The sequence below is a fragment of the Dendrobates tinctorius genome, unplaced genomic scaffold (assembly GCF_039654945.1).
Source record: "Dendrobates tinctorius isolate UK_male_01 unplaced genomic scaffold, ASM3965494v1 ptg000028l, whole genome shotgun sequence".
Taxonomy (NCBI): Eukaryota; Metazoa; Chordata; class Amphibia; order Anura; family Dendrobatidae; genus Dendrobates; species Dendrobates tinctorius.
In genome coordinates, this window is record NW_027361696.1 from 40,778,635 (window position 1) to 40,793,952 (window position 15,318).

The 15,318-nt window shown below is 41.9% G+C and overlaps 1 protein-coding gene across 1 annotated transcript in view; it reads right to left on the reverse strand.

Annotated features, from left to right (window-relative positions):
• Positions 1 to 775: 775 nt before the first annotated feature.
• LOC141085318 (sialic acid-binding Ig-like lectin 13) overlaps positions 776 to 15,318 on the reverse strand; it is a 78,756-nt gene continuing 64,213 nt past the window's right edge. Inside the window, exons 7-11 of the mRNA XM_073570598.1 lie at positions 10,933 to 10,974; positions 8,075 to 8,344; positions 3,671 to 3,770; positions 2,821 to 2,935; positions 776 to 1,367 (exon numbers count right to left, since the gene is read on the reverse strand). Coding sequence (XP_073426699.1) covers positions 1,218 to 1,367; positions 2,821 to 2,935; positions 3,671 to 3,770; positions 8,075 to 8,344; positions 10,933 to 10,974 — 677 coding nt within the window. The 3' untranslated portion in view covers positions 776 to 1,217. The remainder of the gene's footprint in view (positions 1,368 to 2,820; positions 2,936 to 3,670; positions 3,771 to 8,074; positions 8,345 to 10,932; positions 10,975 to 15,318) is intronic.

Sequence of the window (15,318 nt, forward strand, 5' to 3'; positions counted from 1 at the left end):
AGTATATTTTAATGTGTGCCCCATCTCTGCTCTGTAGCCCTGACCCTTCACAGGTGAATGCTAAACTCAGCTGGTCAAGTCTCACTTGAGCAGAGAGCCAGCACATGCTCATTCAGCTAAGTAAAAGACATCACCTGTGTCAATCACAGCTGGAGAGAGAAGGAGCGCCCAACGTGAACAAGAGACGTTTGTCAGACCCTTCAATGCACATTAGTATACAGTGTATAACAGAGTCAAGACTTATTTTATAAGTTATGTGTCACTTCTACAGTGATATAGAAGGCTTATTAGTGGAGTTGAGCGAATATGTTCGGAATCGTTCGCCGAATCTGAATTTGCCATATTCGTACCCTTTTCATGCCAAATTTATGTTTGATGGTCAGTTCATTCATTTCTACTCCCACTGACTCCAATGATGTTTGGCGAATATTGTAAAAACAATATCCGCTGCTAATCGGAACCAAATTTTTAAAAATTCACTCCTCTCTGCCTATTAGGTATAGATTAAAAGGTGGAAGAACGTGGTGGCAATGGCCTTTATCGAAAAAATTTTATGACAAAATCCCCTTAAGCAATACACTTTTTTTTGCATAGGAACACCTCAAGACTGACATTGCACCTTCAAGACAAAAGTATATTGACCATATCTTTCTAAAGGACACATTTGTAGGACATCCTGGGACAGTCGGAAAGTATGCATGTTCCTATTTATACTCCTACTTTCACTCCTAAAGCTCACTGTGATCTAATTTACACATCAATATACAGAACTTAGTCACTGGAGAAGGACTTTATTGTCAGAAGAACAGAAGAAACAAGGCGAAGAGGAATACCAGCAACTCGATTCCTTGATACAAACAAGATAACAGTGGAGAGGACCCTGGTGGATCTACCTAGTGTTGCACAAGATCGATCTTCCTACAAGTCGTTACTGTATAGCTTAAGATCAAGCCAAAGGGAATTAGATAAAAAATACATACTTTACATATCAATGAACAATGATCATTCAAATGTCCATATACCAGTTCTCTTTATCAGGGTCATCTACTGCATGTTGTGAGCTTATTGTCCTTATAGGTAAATCCAGCTCCACATATATGAATGTTTGGTCACCAAACAATCAAAAATATTACATATAGATCTCATAATTTGTAAACCAGTCCATTAGGAACATCAAAATTAAGCAAACCAACTCATCATAGGCTCACATGACACCCTTATTTCACGATAATTTCTGCATATTCTGTTTCTGGTTGACTTGGAGGCACTTTGGAGGGTTTAGCAGTGAAAGCGATGGTGGAATAGTGCAGGCCTTCTTCTGAAGTGACATTACTGGGATTCAGTTGAGCGCTGGCGTCTGCTGACTCCTATGCAAAAATGCAAAATGTAACTATAAAATATCAAACTTTTTTCAGCCCAAAATTATGTGCACATCCAATGAGAGTGCTGCAAATTTGTATCCTAATGTTTAGAGGGACAATCGTGGCAGAATACAATTGTAAAAAAGCAAATTCGATTTTGCCAAATCCTGTCTGCAGCATGTCATTACTTGCATCATGCATCAGGAGCATTGTAGTAAGGATCAAGATGAGTGAAGAGAAGAGTTTCCAGCTGATGAAGTCTACTTAAGTATTTGCCCAGCAAGAAAGGTGCAAGAAAAAAAGGCTGAAAAGGAGCACTTCTGAGTAGGGTGTAGGGGATGAAAAACCAACAGTACACACTAAATAGATATCTTGAATTTGTATAACTTTGTTACAGCTCAATCAACCTGCTGCTACCAGGTCCAGACATCCTAATCAGGTGCCGTATTGTGAGACAGTGGAAAAAACAAACAAAAAAAGGAGCGCCAGCCGAAGAGAGCACAGTGAGTACACACAGGGAGATGGGGAGTTGAAGGGTTGAAGCTCCACTTACAGTACCTCATAGGTAGGAGAAAGATTCCTTTCACGTCAGCCTCTCCACCTTGCACATCCAAGGAAGAGAGACTGACCTGGATGAAGGGGGATTGAAATTTTTCTCCTCTCTATGAAGTAAGTGAAGCTACAATCCTTCAACTATTTATCTACCTGTGTGGACTCACTGGTTTCTTCGGTTGACGCTGCCTTTTTTTTCCAGCTATCTTGGCCCAGCAGAAAGTGAGAGAGCGAAGTGGGGGAACAAGTGGGAAGTAAGTGAAGCTACAATCCTTCAACTCCCCATCTCCCTCTGTTGGCTCACTGTGTTCTTCGGCTGGCGCTCCTCTTTTTGTTTGTTTTTTCGGCTATATTGGCCCAGCAGGAAGTGAAGGAGAAATGGTGGAACAAGTGGGAAGCCCGATAAGCAATATGGAAGGGAGAGGACTTAGCAGTAAGCGGGAAGGACAAAAAGAATGTATAAATGGGTGGTAAGAGGGGACTCGAGGAGGAAATAGCTCATCTTAGGTAAAGGGCATAAACTAATCACAATCACTAGTAGCATTGTAAAGCATATACTGTAGGCAAAGAGTTGATACTTTTTTCTACATTAATTTTTGCAACAATTAGAGGGTTGGATTAGCGGGAAGAATGGTCGTGACTTGATGCCACCTATGTGTACAGCCTTAATACTCCATGGACCCTATAAATATTCACAGTGGAGATATCAATGTCTTACTTGCAAAAAAGTAGCACACTGTGCGTAATGTTGCATTGTGAATAAAATGTACACTTACATTGACACTCTGATGGGATGAATTCCAATATTTATTTTTTATTGCTTCATGGACAAATTTCCTAGTCATGCAGAAACATATTTTCCTACTTTTCTACTATGTCATCTATAGATTCTCATTACGCCCTGTACCTCATCTTTGTGTTCAGCCTGGCTGACATTCATGTATATTTCATTTTCTGGCAGTTCCGCACTTGCCGATGGTTCTTTTGCTCTCATAGAGTTCTTGTCTTTCCGCCATTTTTTCCTGGAAACAAGTTAAATAGAAGATCAGAGAATAATATACAATATATATTACATGAAAGAAGCACTCCCATCAAACTTTTTATCCTCTCAATATTTTGCAGTCATCATATTATATGGCACTGTGTACTCACAATTGCTCATTTTGCCTTTCTACCCACTTAATTCTTCTCTTTTCCATTAGCTCTTTTCCATAATGTCTTATGACATTATAAGATTAAAAACAGACTAACTCAATCATTCTAAGCTCTGTGAAGAAACAGAAGCCGCTTTCTCTGCATGAGTCATCATTAGAACTACAATTCTACATCACTGCAAAGTTCTTGACAGCCCAAATCCACCCCCTCTTCACCTCTTGACCCAGCTGCTCCACTTCTCCATGGATTTTATGAGAAATCTGTCAAGAGAATTGTGGCTAAGAAGTGGCTATTATGTGAACCGTAGCCTGTCGAGGTTTTTCGAGCATGTAGTAACAAAGTATTACATTTTAATTGTGAGAAGTTAAAGTCTTTATTCAAAAAAAGGTAACAATTGACACAACTATATTTTGACCAATGAGAGTTTTTGTTTGTTAACAGGACACCATGTGGTCAGGTGTAGTATTGCAAGTGAATGCACTTTTGATTGCCTATACATAGTTACATAGATGAAAAATGACCTGGGTCCATCACGTTTAACCTTTCTCCATCAATTCTTAGTATTATTTTAGCCAGATATTAGGGTACAGAAAGATTCTTACCATGTAAATAACTTGTACATCAGAATAATTAAAATGGAAATGCTCAATCCACAAAGGAATGCAAATGCTAAATCTTGGTAAGAATTGTGTGAAAGATTTTCTGTCAAAGAAAATAAGACAAAAAATTAAAAATTTGGTTTTATTATTTTTGTTAAAAACTGTTGCGACACTTAAAAAGAGTCTAACACCATGATAAAACTAATATCACGAAAATGTCACAGTTACATCCACTTAACAAGTCACCAAAAGGACACTTTTTTTTTTACTCCTAAACCAACCATCATATCTGGAAACAATCAGGTGATACAATCCTTAACTGATACTTTAAGGTGTTGTGGATCATTTATTACATAAAATATTTTACATAGTTAGAGGGATCACTCAGATAAAGAAAACAGAGAGAGAAAGTGTAAAAATGAGGAGAAACAAAAGGTGAAAAAGGAAAAAAAATAGTTAAGAAAAAGAGGATGAGGAAGAGCAAGAAAAAGGAAGAGGAGGAGATGGAGGAAAATAATGCAAAACTGTGGGAGAAAGAGGCTTAGGAAAAAAGGAAGAGCAAAATAAAGATGAAAAAGCAGAAAGAAAAGGAAGAGTAGGAAAAATAACAATGAGATTGGAGAATAACTTGAAGTGGAAAAGAAAGAAAAGAGAGGAGAAAAGGAAAAATATAGGGAGAGGAAGATGAGGTGAAAGAGGCTGTAAGTGGAAAGAGAAACAAAAAAGAGAGAGTAGTAAGGCTACTTTCACACTTGCGTTTTTTTGCTGCTCGTTTTTTTTGTACACAAACGCATGAAAAAACACATCATGCATTTGTGTGCCTTTTTTTGCGAGTTTTGGTGCGTTTTTTTTTTAAAAAAGCATGCTTTTTTTTGCGCATACGTGCGCATTGTAATGCGCACCCATAGACTATAATGGGTGTTTTGCTGTAAAAAAAACGCATTGCGTGCGCATGTGTTTTTTGGGGGCAAGTCGGACGCACAAAAAATGCAACAGGATGCATTTTGTGCACCCGAGCGCACACTGCAAAAAAACGCATGTGCATACAAACGCGTACAAACGCATATGTATGCGCACCTATGTGCACCCATGTTAAAGCATAGGGAAAAAACGCATGCTTTTTTGCGCTAAAAAACAGCGCAAAAAACGCAAATGTGAAGCCAGCCTAAGAGAAATGAAGGGATTAAGTGGTAAAAAGGAGGGCAAGTGGAGAGAGTGAAGTGAATGAGAAGGAAAAAGGAAAATAAAAAGAGACAAGCATAAAGAAGGACAGTAAAGAAGAGAGGAGATAAAAGGAAAACAGAAAGAAAAGGTGAGAAAAAGGAAAAAGTGAAGAAAAAAGGAGGAAATGGAGTCAAGGAGGAGGAAAAGATAATAAAGGGGAAGGAGACAGAATGTTAGAAAGGCAAGTAAAGGAAAGTCAGATAGTCAAAAGATGAAGAAAGTAGCCAGCATGGAAACACGTGTAACGTGGTGCGGGGCGTTAGTGTTATTTGTCTATTACGCCCGGCACGTTACATGAAAGTTCGGGTCCAGACTGGGTGTGTGGATTTGTGCTGCCCATGTAACCGATGTTGCTGGTTTGCCAGGACTAGATGTTCAATGAGGGAGATCACCATTTGAAACTTAACTATTTACTGAACAGGAACTTGGTAGGGAATATATACAAGAGACAGCGGGTATAACGTCTTACTAAAGTTTCCTTTACAACTGTTAGCATTTTCCACAGTTTCCTTCCTTCTTTCCATTTTTGTTTTCCTTTCATATTTATTCTCTCTACTTATCCTCTCACTCCTCTGTTTCTCATTACTTCACCACAACCCAGTTTGACTCTACAGTTCTGTTTGGCAAGAGCCCTTTATTTAACCCTCGGCTCGACGACTTCTTTCCCCTTAGGGTGCCAATATGGCAGGTACTTTTCTCTCCTTTGATGCGCTGAATCTCCCGCCCATGACATTTTACTTGTCTCATGTACTCAGTCCTGTCTAGGCCAGTTATCTTCAAGAGTTATAAACTCTGGGCCTTTCAGTTAGGCGTCCTCTCCCAGGACCTGTCTCAAGTAGATCACTCTGTTTCTAATAACTTCTACTCCAGATATCACTATCTCTTTCCTTTCGCTCTCTTCTCACTTAGGAACGTCCAAGAATGCGGCACTGCCAACATGGGACCTTTGTCTATGCTCTCCATGCCCTATCTGCATTACTACTAGGAAATTTCACTTTCCCTTCAACTTAGCCTCTCACACTCTGGACTAGTCAAAAAACATCAACTTTTACTATCCCTATTGTCAAATTACACACTTTATCAATCCTACTAATACCTTGAATGAATATCACAAGTCACATTACATGAAACTTCGCATTACACCACTTAATATTAAACTTTTTCCTTCAAGGGACAATGTGGGAAACATGTCCATCTCCTTACACAAGAAAGAGAAAAAGGAGAAAAAGTAGGAGAAGAAGGAAGATAAAGAAGATGGAGAAAAGAGATGAGAAGAGGAAACAGGAGTAAGAAAAAGAAGAGTGTGAGAAAAAAGTAGGATATAGGGAAAGCAGGATTAGGAAAAGAAGTAGAATGAGAAGGAGGAACCAGAAAAGAGGTGGAGACGAATGAGGTTTAGTTCTTGACCTGGGTCTTTCAACAACTCAACTTAATTGTCTACAGTAAGATACAAGATTAATCTCTAGAACCAGTAAAGCCTGTAGACAAGAGACATTGTTAAAAAATAAAACAACTTTTCTAATAAAAATTACTTCATCCTCAGCTTATCCTTTCTATGACCTTCACCTTTTGGGCCAAATTTCCAAAAAAAGTAGACTACCCTGCAAAGGTCTATGACTGCTCTTCCACATCTCAGTGTTGAACTTCCTTTCTTGAGTTGTTCTTCCTCTAATAGATCATATATTTGACCCAGTTATATAATTTATTTCATCTTGTATATAAGATTCCTATTTTTAGATTCTTCTTTTGAAACATACTTAATCCCAAATAATCATTCTGTATGTGACAGGTTATAGGGTTATTCCAAATTTACCAAAATTGTGTCACTATAACAATGAACAGTTGTGTACGAAAATTTTTTAATATAAAGTGGTTGTCAATTTCCAAAATCTCTGCTTTACAGGCATTAAACCGCAGCCCTTAATTTTCACATCCTGTGGATACAATGAAATTTGGTCATGAGATGCCAACATAGGTTGATTTGGCAAACCGGAGTTTACCAAAATATGTTGGCTGTGCTTACGGAAAAGATGAGATCCACAGAGTATAGGTTAGGTTTTTTATTCAACCGACACATTTCGGCACTAAACTTGTGCCTTTCTCAAGGTAAAAACATGAGTGTCATAGGTCAGTTTCTCACGATTGACATTCACAGTCTGAGTATGGACAACGATATCGGATCGGTTGAAGGTCACTTGACCTCAACTCAACAGCCTCATAAGCAGAGTTCTGGTCAGGAGACCAGCAGCGTACCTGGACATGATGGACAAGGTGAATGTGGGATGTATGGAACTAGCTGTTCTGCGGTCCTCAAGGCAAAATAGATAATTAATTACCAAAGGTATCCATCAGTAGGATCCTCTGCTCCTCCATCCATTACATACTGGGTTGAGGTGGGTGTTGTCAGGAAATGGGAAACAGTAGACCCATTTAAGTTTACCTCTCCTTCTTTTGTCTGGCAAGAGTGGCTCATCATAAGGGTAAACTCTGCTTATGGTAAGAAGCCAAAAACCTAATTATCCTAACATTGTAGACAATGGAGGTTTCCATGTAATTACAGCAAGCAGAGATTTATAAAGATTCTTTGATCCAATTTTCCAATTGTCAATACTGACATTTATTTGAATTTATAGCTTTACTCAACTATTTAAAGAGAATCGCTCAGCACATTTTTGTTATGCAATCTGACAGCAGCATGATGTAGGGCCTGTGACCCTGATTCCAACGATGTATCACTTACTAGGCTGTGTGTTGCTGTTTCAACAAAATCAGTGTTTTATCGATAGGATGTTATCACTTGCTCTGTGAAACTCCACCCTTACACTGATTTGCAGCCATTTGTCAATATAATGTCTACACAGAAAGCGGCCAATCAGTGCTGTGGGTGGGATTATGTACAGCTCAGCATTCTGAGCAATGCTAGATCTGCAGCTATGAATACAGTGATAGAATCAAAAGCAGCTGCACCCAGTAAACTGAGAATATACAATGCAGGAATAAGGGTCTCTCCCCTAAATCATTCTGCTGACAGATTACATAGCAAAAATCTGGTGACAGATTCCCTTTAAGTAAATTTAGCCATTCACTCAAGAAAATCACCAATTTATAACATACATAAACTTAGTTTGGGCATTTTTTTCTGTCTTCATACTTATATAGCTGTAATAAAAGTTATAACACAACCTGGTTTAATTGTTGTTATGATAGGTTTTATGCCAACTTGAATGCGTTGTTCTTTGAGTCCAAAAGCATTCCATGCCAAGCATCTGTATACATCGACTATTGAGGAGGTCACATTTATTATTGCTGATGATGCACTTTTATTTGTTTCCACTTCAGCTTCCCCTTTTACCCAAACTACTGAAGGGGGAGGGATACCATCCACTTTACATGCAAGAGTCACCGATTCAGTTTGGTTGATAATAACTGATTGATTTGCTGGAAGTTCTTCACCTGTGAACATTTAAACAGAAAGAAATAAATTATGGAAAAACACAGTTTCCACTGAGGTTAGTATTGGGCCCTCTTCTTTTAAATATGTTTATTAGAGACCTTGTAGACAGCATGCAGAATTGAATTTCAATATTTGCAGATGATACTAGACTCTGGAAGGAAATAAACACATAGGAGGTGTAGTAGATCGGCTCATTCAGTGCTACACAGAGGTAGACACTGGAACATGTAAGGCTTCTTTCACACTTCATTCTTTTGGCGTTAGTCAAAATCCATTAAAGTGTGAAAAAACAGATCCAGTGAAGATCTGTTTTATCGCCAGTGAGAAAAAAACGGATTCTGCTAAAAAAAAGACGGATCCGTTTTTTTTCAAAAAAGGGCGGATTTCGACTGACGTCAAAAGACTGAAGTGTGAAAGAGGCCTAAGCCAGTGCAGAGTTAGCAAATGTAAACATAGCCTTTCATGCCTAAGGAAAAACAAACATAACAAAACAGCACAGTCAGTGGTGTTGCGGGGGTCCGCCCACTCAGGAGAGCAACCACACACTGGTTCAGCTTTTTGTTCTCAGGACGCAAAGCACTAGAGCTTCTCTCTCCAGTCCTACTCAACACTGAATACCTCTCGAGGTTGACTATTTAAGCCCCAGACCACAACCTTTGGTGGAGATTAGGTGGACAACCTCTCACCCTCTCTGATTGTCCACAAAAACCCAGCTCTTAAAATGTCAAATTAACCCCTCTAAACACAGTGTGCTGGAGGAAACATTTGGGTTTCAAATCACTGAAGCTAATGACCTCAGTAAACTGTATCTCCCCTCCAGCACTTTGCCAGTGATTTTGTCATAGAGGATATGTTAAAATTACTTAGAGATTTAGGGAAGGTAGACATTTGGGCAGAGAAATGGCAGCTTATTGTACATTGTAATTAAATGTAAGGTCAAGCACTGGGGCTGAGGAAACAAAATGTACAATGATGTGCTTAATGGTAAAACCGGATACATTTTCACTAAGAAAAGCTTGGTCGGGTTGATGAACAGAAAAATAAATTTTAGTTTAGTAAACAGTACCAGGCAGCTGCCGCCAAGGCAAATAAAGTCATAGGATGCAATAAAAGACAGGATAGTCTTCCTTTATACAATTCAGAAGTGAGGCCACACTTAGATTACTGTGTACAATTTTGGTCTCCCGTGTATAAAAAGGACAAAGCTGAACTAGAGCAGTTGCAGAGAAGAGCGACCAAGGTAATTAAGGGACTAGGTGAACAACACTAGTCAGGTTATCAGACTTGGGGTTATTCAATTTGTAAAAATGAAGGCTTAGGGGAGATCTAATTTCAATGTATAAATATATGAAGGAAGAGTACAGACATCTTTATAATGAGCTTTTACACTTATATTTGCAGCAAAAGCAAGTGGGCATTTCTATGTCTAGTGGAAAGAAGGCTTAAACATCACCACTGTTGATAATTTTGTCTTGGCTGTATTTCGGGACTCAATACAGTGATCTCTGGCTGTGGGTTGGTTTCCCTCTCTGTTGGACCACAGCCTCTATTGTCTCTGTCCAACTGCTGATAATACTCATTTGTCTTTCTTTTGCTTTGCTGTTTTGCTTTTGTGTAGGGGTTTTCACTTCCTCATCTTGGTTTGTCTTATCACATCTTGGGTGAAGTCATTTGTACTCTCCTGACACATGCAGTTTTTGCTGGCTATATTCCAAGTTTGATAGATGTTTGGAGTCCAAGCTCCCCAGTCAAGGATTTTCTTCCTGAGGTTATATCTATGGCTTCTCCTGCGGTTTGTTTGCATGTTCCCTTCCCATCACTTTTCCCATTTTGTTACATTTAGGATGTGGGGGTTCCCATGTTTGCTGAAGGTTTTTTTTTGTTTCTTTAGTTTCTTACGTCTTTCATGTATGACTGTGTTCACAAATCTTTAGCCCTGTGTGTCACACTCAGTGTATACTACGTTATGTTGTTGTTGTTGTTTTGGGTTACACTTTGTGTATAGAAGAAGGCACAGTTAAGGACACTCAGTCAGCTGACGTTTAGTGGGGGGCACTATTGCATAATTTTAGGGTGCCAACCTCCGATCAGGCAGGGACAAATCAGGGTGAAGTTAGGGATTTGCCTTGTCTGTACAGGAACATGTGATGTGAAGTTTTAACAGCTCCCCTGGTTTGACATCCCTGTGTGAGTGTTAGGGCTCAGTCCTAACATTGTTTACTGTGCAATCAATGAGATTATGGAACTCTCTGCCATAGCATATTATTATGACCAATTCACAGGACATCGATCAAGGGATTTATAGTGATCAGTAAGGAAAGTAATGGTGAAAGTAAGGGAAATGCAAACCCAAAGGACAAGTTTAAATCCACAACATATAGATATGGACAAAGAAGTTAAAGAGAAAAAAATAATAGTGGGAGCAGAGAATTAAAAAGGACGAGTCCGGAGAAAAGAGGCAGATGGGAAGGGCTTAGCAGCATTGGCTGATTCACAGAGGAGTAGGTGGATACACCAGATGCATTTTCTACTCATATATATTTTCTCAGTTTGCACCTAAAATATGTACTAAAAGCATATACAATACCTTTGGATGATTGAACAGTGATTTCCATATTTCTAGGTGGGTCTGTAATAAAAAGGTTTTTTTGAAAATAATTTTTTTATGTGAGCAAAATGTATCATTAGTTGGCATAACGTTTTCATAAGTCAACATAACAAAAAAAAATAATGGGTAGTCTTATGAAGAGTTATGGGTATTCCAATAAGCACTTTAGATCCCATTTATGAGTCATAAGGGAGAAATAATACATTGTTGCATCAATAACTGCAGACAAAGCCCCTGCCATAGCTGTGGCAACTACAGAGTCAAATTTTAGCATTGGACAAATACACACTGTGTGCACATTTACCAGGCAGTGAAGATTTTACTAGATCATAATTTTATGCAGATTTTCCACCTCTGAGCTGTGTAAACTTGAATGCTGATTCGGTGTAGCAGATCATGTGATGTGTATTTGTGTAATTAGGGGGTGTGACCTTAGGATACAACGCCCTTTGTCAGGGTGTGCAGAATTAATTGGAAGCTGGTTTTATGTGATCACAGAACCATGAAAACTTTTGTAGCAAATAGTCAATAGGGTCATAAAAACGTGTTGATATAAAGAGATGCCCATTAATTCCCAAAGGTTTTGGAAGAATCAAAACTGAAACGACAAGGGAGCCATTATCCTCCTGTGCTGTCAAATTCCAGAGCTGCAGCCTCCCTGGAGACCAGAAGCACAAGGTGTTCAGTGGTCAGAGACATGGCTGAGTTGAGGAGGTCAAGCCTGACCACTACTGAGCAAGACACAGAAGTACAAGGTGTTCCGTTGTCAAAGACATGGCTGAGGAGAGGAGGTCGAACCCGACTACCACTGACCAAGACAAAGAAGTACAAGATGTTCAGTGCTCAGAGACCCAGCCGAGGTAAGGAGGTCGAACCCGACCACCACTGAGCAACTCACAGAAGTACAAGATGGTCAGTGCTCAGAGACATGGCCGAGGTAAGGAGGTCGAACCCGACCACTACTGAGCAAGACACAGAAGTACAAGGTGTTCAGTGCTCAGAGACATGGCTGAGGTGAGGAGGTCGAACTCGACTACCACTGACAAAGACACAGAAGTACAAGATGTTCAGTGCTCAGAGACCCAGCCAAGGTAACGAGGTCAAACCTGACCACCACTGAGTAAGACACAGAACTACAAGGTGTTCAGTGCTCAGATACATGGTCGAGGTGAGGAGCTCAAACACAACTATCACTGACCAAGACACAGAACTACAAGGTGTTCAGTGCTCAGATACATGGTCGAGGTGAGGAGCTCAAACACAACTATCACTGACCAAGACACAGAAGTACAAGGTGTTCAGTGCTCAGAGACCCAGCCAAGGTAAGGAAGTCGAACCTGACCACCACTAAGCAAGACACAGAAGTATAAGGTGTTCTGTGCTCAGAGACATGGCCGAGGTGAAAAGGTCGAACCCGACCACCACTGACCAAGACACAGAAGTACAAGGTGTTCAGGGCTCAGAGACATGGCCGAGGTAAGGAGGCTGAACACAACCACTGCTGATCAAGACACAGAAGGGGAAACATAAAGGCTGGACAAAGAAATGGTTAGCCAGCAAGTAAAGTACTTTGATGCCTATGATGCATGCACCTGTCTTATAATTCTGCACATGGTGGAGTAACCAGATGTTAATCGCTATGCTACCATTATAGTGTGATGATAAAAGTGACAATCATAGTGTTCACATGGGAGAGACAATAATAATTGTCCCTAATAGTGACCCTATAACTAAACTAATTAAAGAGCAACCGTCATTTGCATTTTTTTCATAAAGCAATAATCAGAAGAATGTTCACATTAACATAATAAGAAATGGCAGTTGGTGCTAATGAGATTCTATAAAGAGGAGGGAGGAGCTAAAGGCAGACAGATGTTTCACAGGGGTGATGTAGCCTGGGAAAGATTAGACTTAAGCCCTTCAACCCCGGGTTATTTTCAATTTTTTCCTCCACTTCTTCCAAGAGAACTTTTTTATTTTTCTGCCAATATGGCTGTACGAGGGCTTGTTTTTTGCAGGACGAGTTGGACTTTTCAATGACACCATTGATTTTACCATACAGTGTACTGGAAAACAAGAAAAAAATTCCAAGTGCTATAAAATTGCAAAAAAAGTGAAATACCACAATTGTTTTTTCTCCTTCGCCTCATTGGGGGACACAGGACTGTGGGTGTATGCTACTGCCGCTAGGAGGCTGACACTAAGTGAATGAAAAAAAAGTTAGCTTCTCCGCAGTATACACCCTCCTCTCGATTGCAGGCGGAATCAGTTCATGTTTAGTGTCCTAGGAGGGACACACGTCTGGTGTTTTTCCAGACTCTCTTTTTTTTTTTTTACTTTCCATGAAGATGAGACAGGGGCAACGGACTCTATTAAAAGGGTCCGATTTCCCCAAACCAACAACGGGCGAGCACATGAGAGTGTCGCCTCCACGTATCCTCTCCCACTACGTGGGACACGTCTGGTCTTTTTCCCAGCTTTTTTGTCTTTTTACTTTCCATGAAGATGAGACAGGGGCAACGGACCCTATAGAAATGGTCCAATTTCCCCAAACCAACAACGGGCGAGCACGTGCGAGTGTCGCCTCCACGTATCCTTACCCGCAACGTGGGACATGATGCCGGACTCAGCCCTGACCACTCTAAGGTATTGAAACCCTAGGCTGTACAGAGGCACAAGCACAGTCCATGTGGCCCCCACTGCATCATCAATGCTAGACTGCGGTGCTGCAAGGCAGCGCACGGTCCCTCTCCTCATCCCGGGTAAGGAACGATGGAGCTAGGTGGCATGCACCGTCCTGTACACAGCCCCCCTCTCCCCCCACACACCTGACAGGCTGGCAGCTGAAGCGCTCCATGCGATCAGGACAGGGGGCACGGATTGAGGGTGGGCTGGGAGGGCTCCTGTGGATGGCCTGCCACTTTCCTGGTACGGCGCAGTTTTTTATTGCACTGTTTGCGCCAGCAGCGGTTCCCTGGCGTGTGCAGCGCAGCGCCGCTTCTTCATCGCTGCCAAGGCCAGAACTTTTCTCCCCGGCTCCTAGTTTTCCCTAGGCTGTGGGCAGGAGTCCGGCTCACTGTAGCGTCCATATCCGACAGTTGGGCCGGTGCTGTAAATTTAGCCCCCGGCTTTGGCCTGTGCTAGGCCACAGTCAGACGTCATGCCCCAGGCACGCCTACTTCCGGCTGGCCCGCCCAGTCGCGAGGTGCAATTTTTGAAGTTAGGAGCAGCCCAGACCCTCCTGCTGCACTTCAGGATGCTCAGGGGTGCAGGACTGTGGGTAAGTGCTACCCCCCCTCCAGTCAGGCACCTATACTAATGGCGTCACTGTGGCAGGCTATGTCAGTCAGCAGGCCCAGCATGTAGCCACAGGCCACTCTAGGCTGCGTATGACTGCCCTTGTGTGGTGGCGGCCGTTAAAAGGTCACTGGCCAGGAAACTGAGGTTCAAGCTCATACAGTGCTATTGCCGTATGCACCTCGGATTTGTTCACTCTTTTCTGCAGGCACAGAGCTATCAGTATGCGAGGCCTGAGATCCCTAACATGCCCAGGAGCCCTCCCCTGTGACCAGCCCTGGAATGGGCTCTATCTTTGTCACAGTTTATGGCACAATCAATTCCCTTCAGGCCCCAGATAGGGGCAGGGACAGTGGCTCACCTTTCTTGGAGAAATCCTCGACCTTACAGGAGCCTCCGGCCTGCAGGGGCCGCCCTCACTCTAGGCAGACGCGAGGGGAGAAATGAACCCACACAGCGTAGCCCAGGCCGACTGGTGCCTCAGCGTCCATGAGCTCTGCTTCTCGCTCCCCTGTTCTAGGGGGTGACAGCGAGCAAAACACGAATTACAATTCCGAGGGGCCCCTCAATTTGGATGCACCTAGATACCAGGAATCAGTTGACAGGCTTAGTGAGGACATCAACCAAGCACTAAGTATTGGCGAGGAGTCCACCTTGACCTCAGGTCATATTGTGTCAAGCAAATGGGCCAGTCGGTAGATTCACCCAGAGTTTGAGGACAGAGGCAATGACAGAGGGCACTGGATGCAAGATAACCATCTGCCTCTGAACTCCGTGAAGGGTGGGAAGAGCACCCATCAGTAGACCCACCCGTATTGCGGTTGGTATTAAGAACCCGATTATCCCTACCTAACGGGTCTTCTCATAAGGATCCCACTGGCCGTCTCAATAGAGAGCCGGGCTTGCTTGGTGTTTGAGGCCTCAGGATTAGCCCTCTCTCCCGCTTGCACGGTAACTTGGGTAGCCAAGGCCATGATTCCTGGTCAGTCATCAAATGCAGCTTTGCAGAGCCTGTGCCTACCGTCAGATGTAGCTGGGATCGTGAATCAGAAAAGCCCCGGGAGGCTA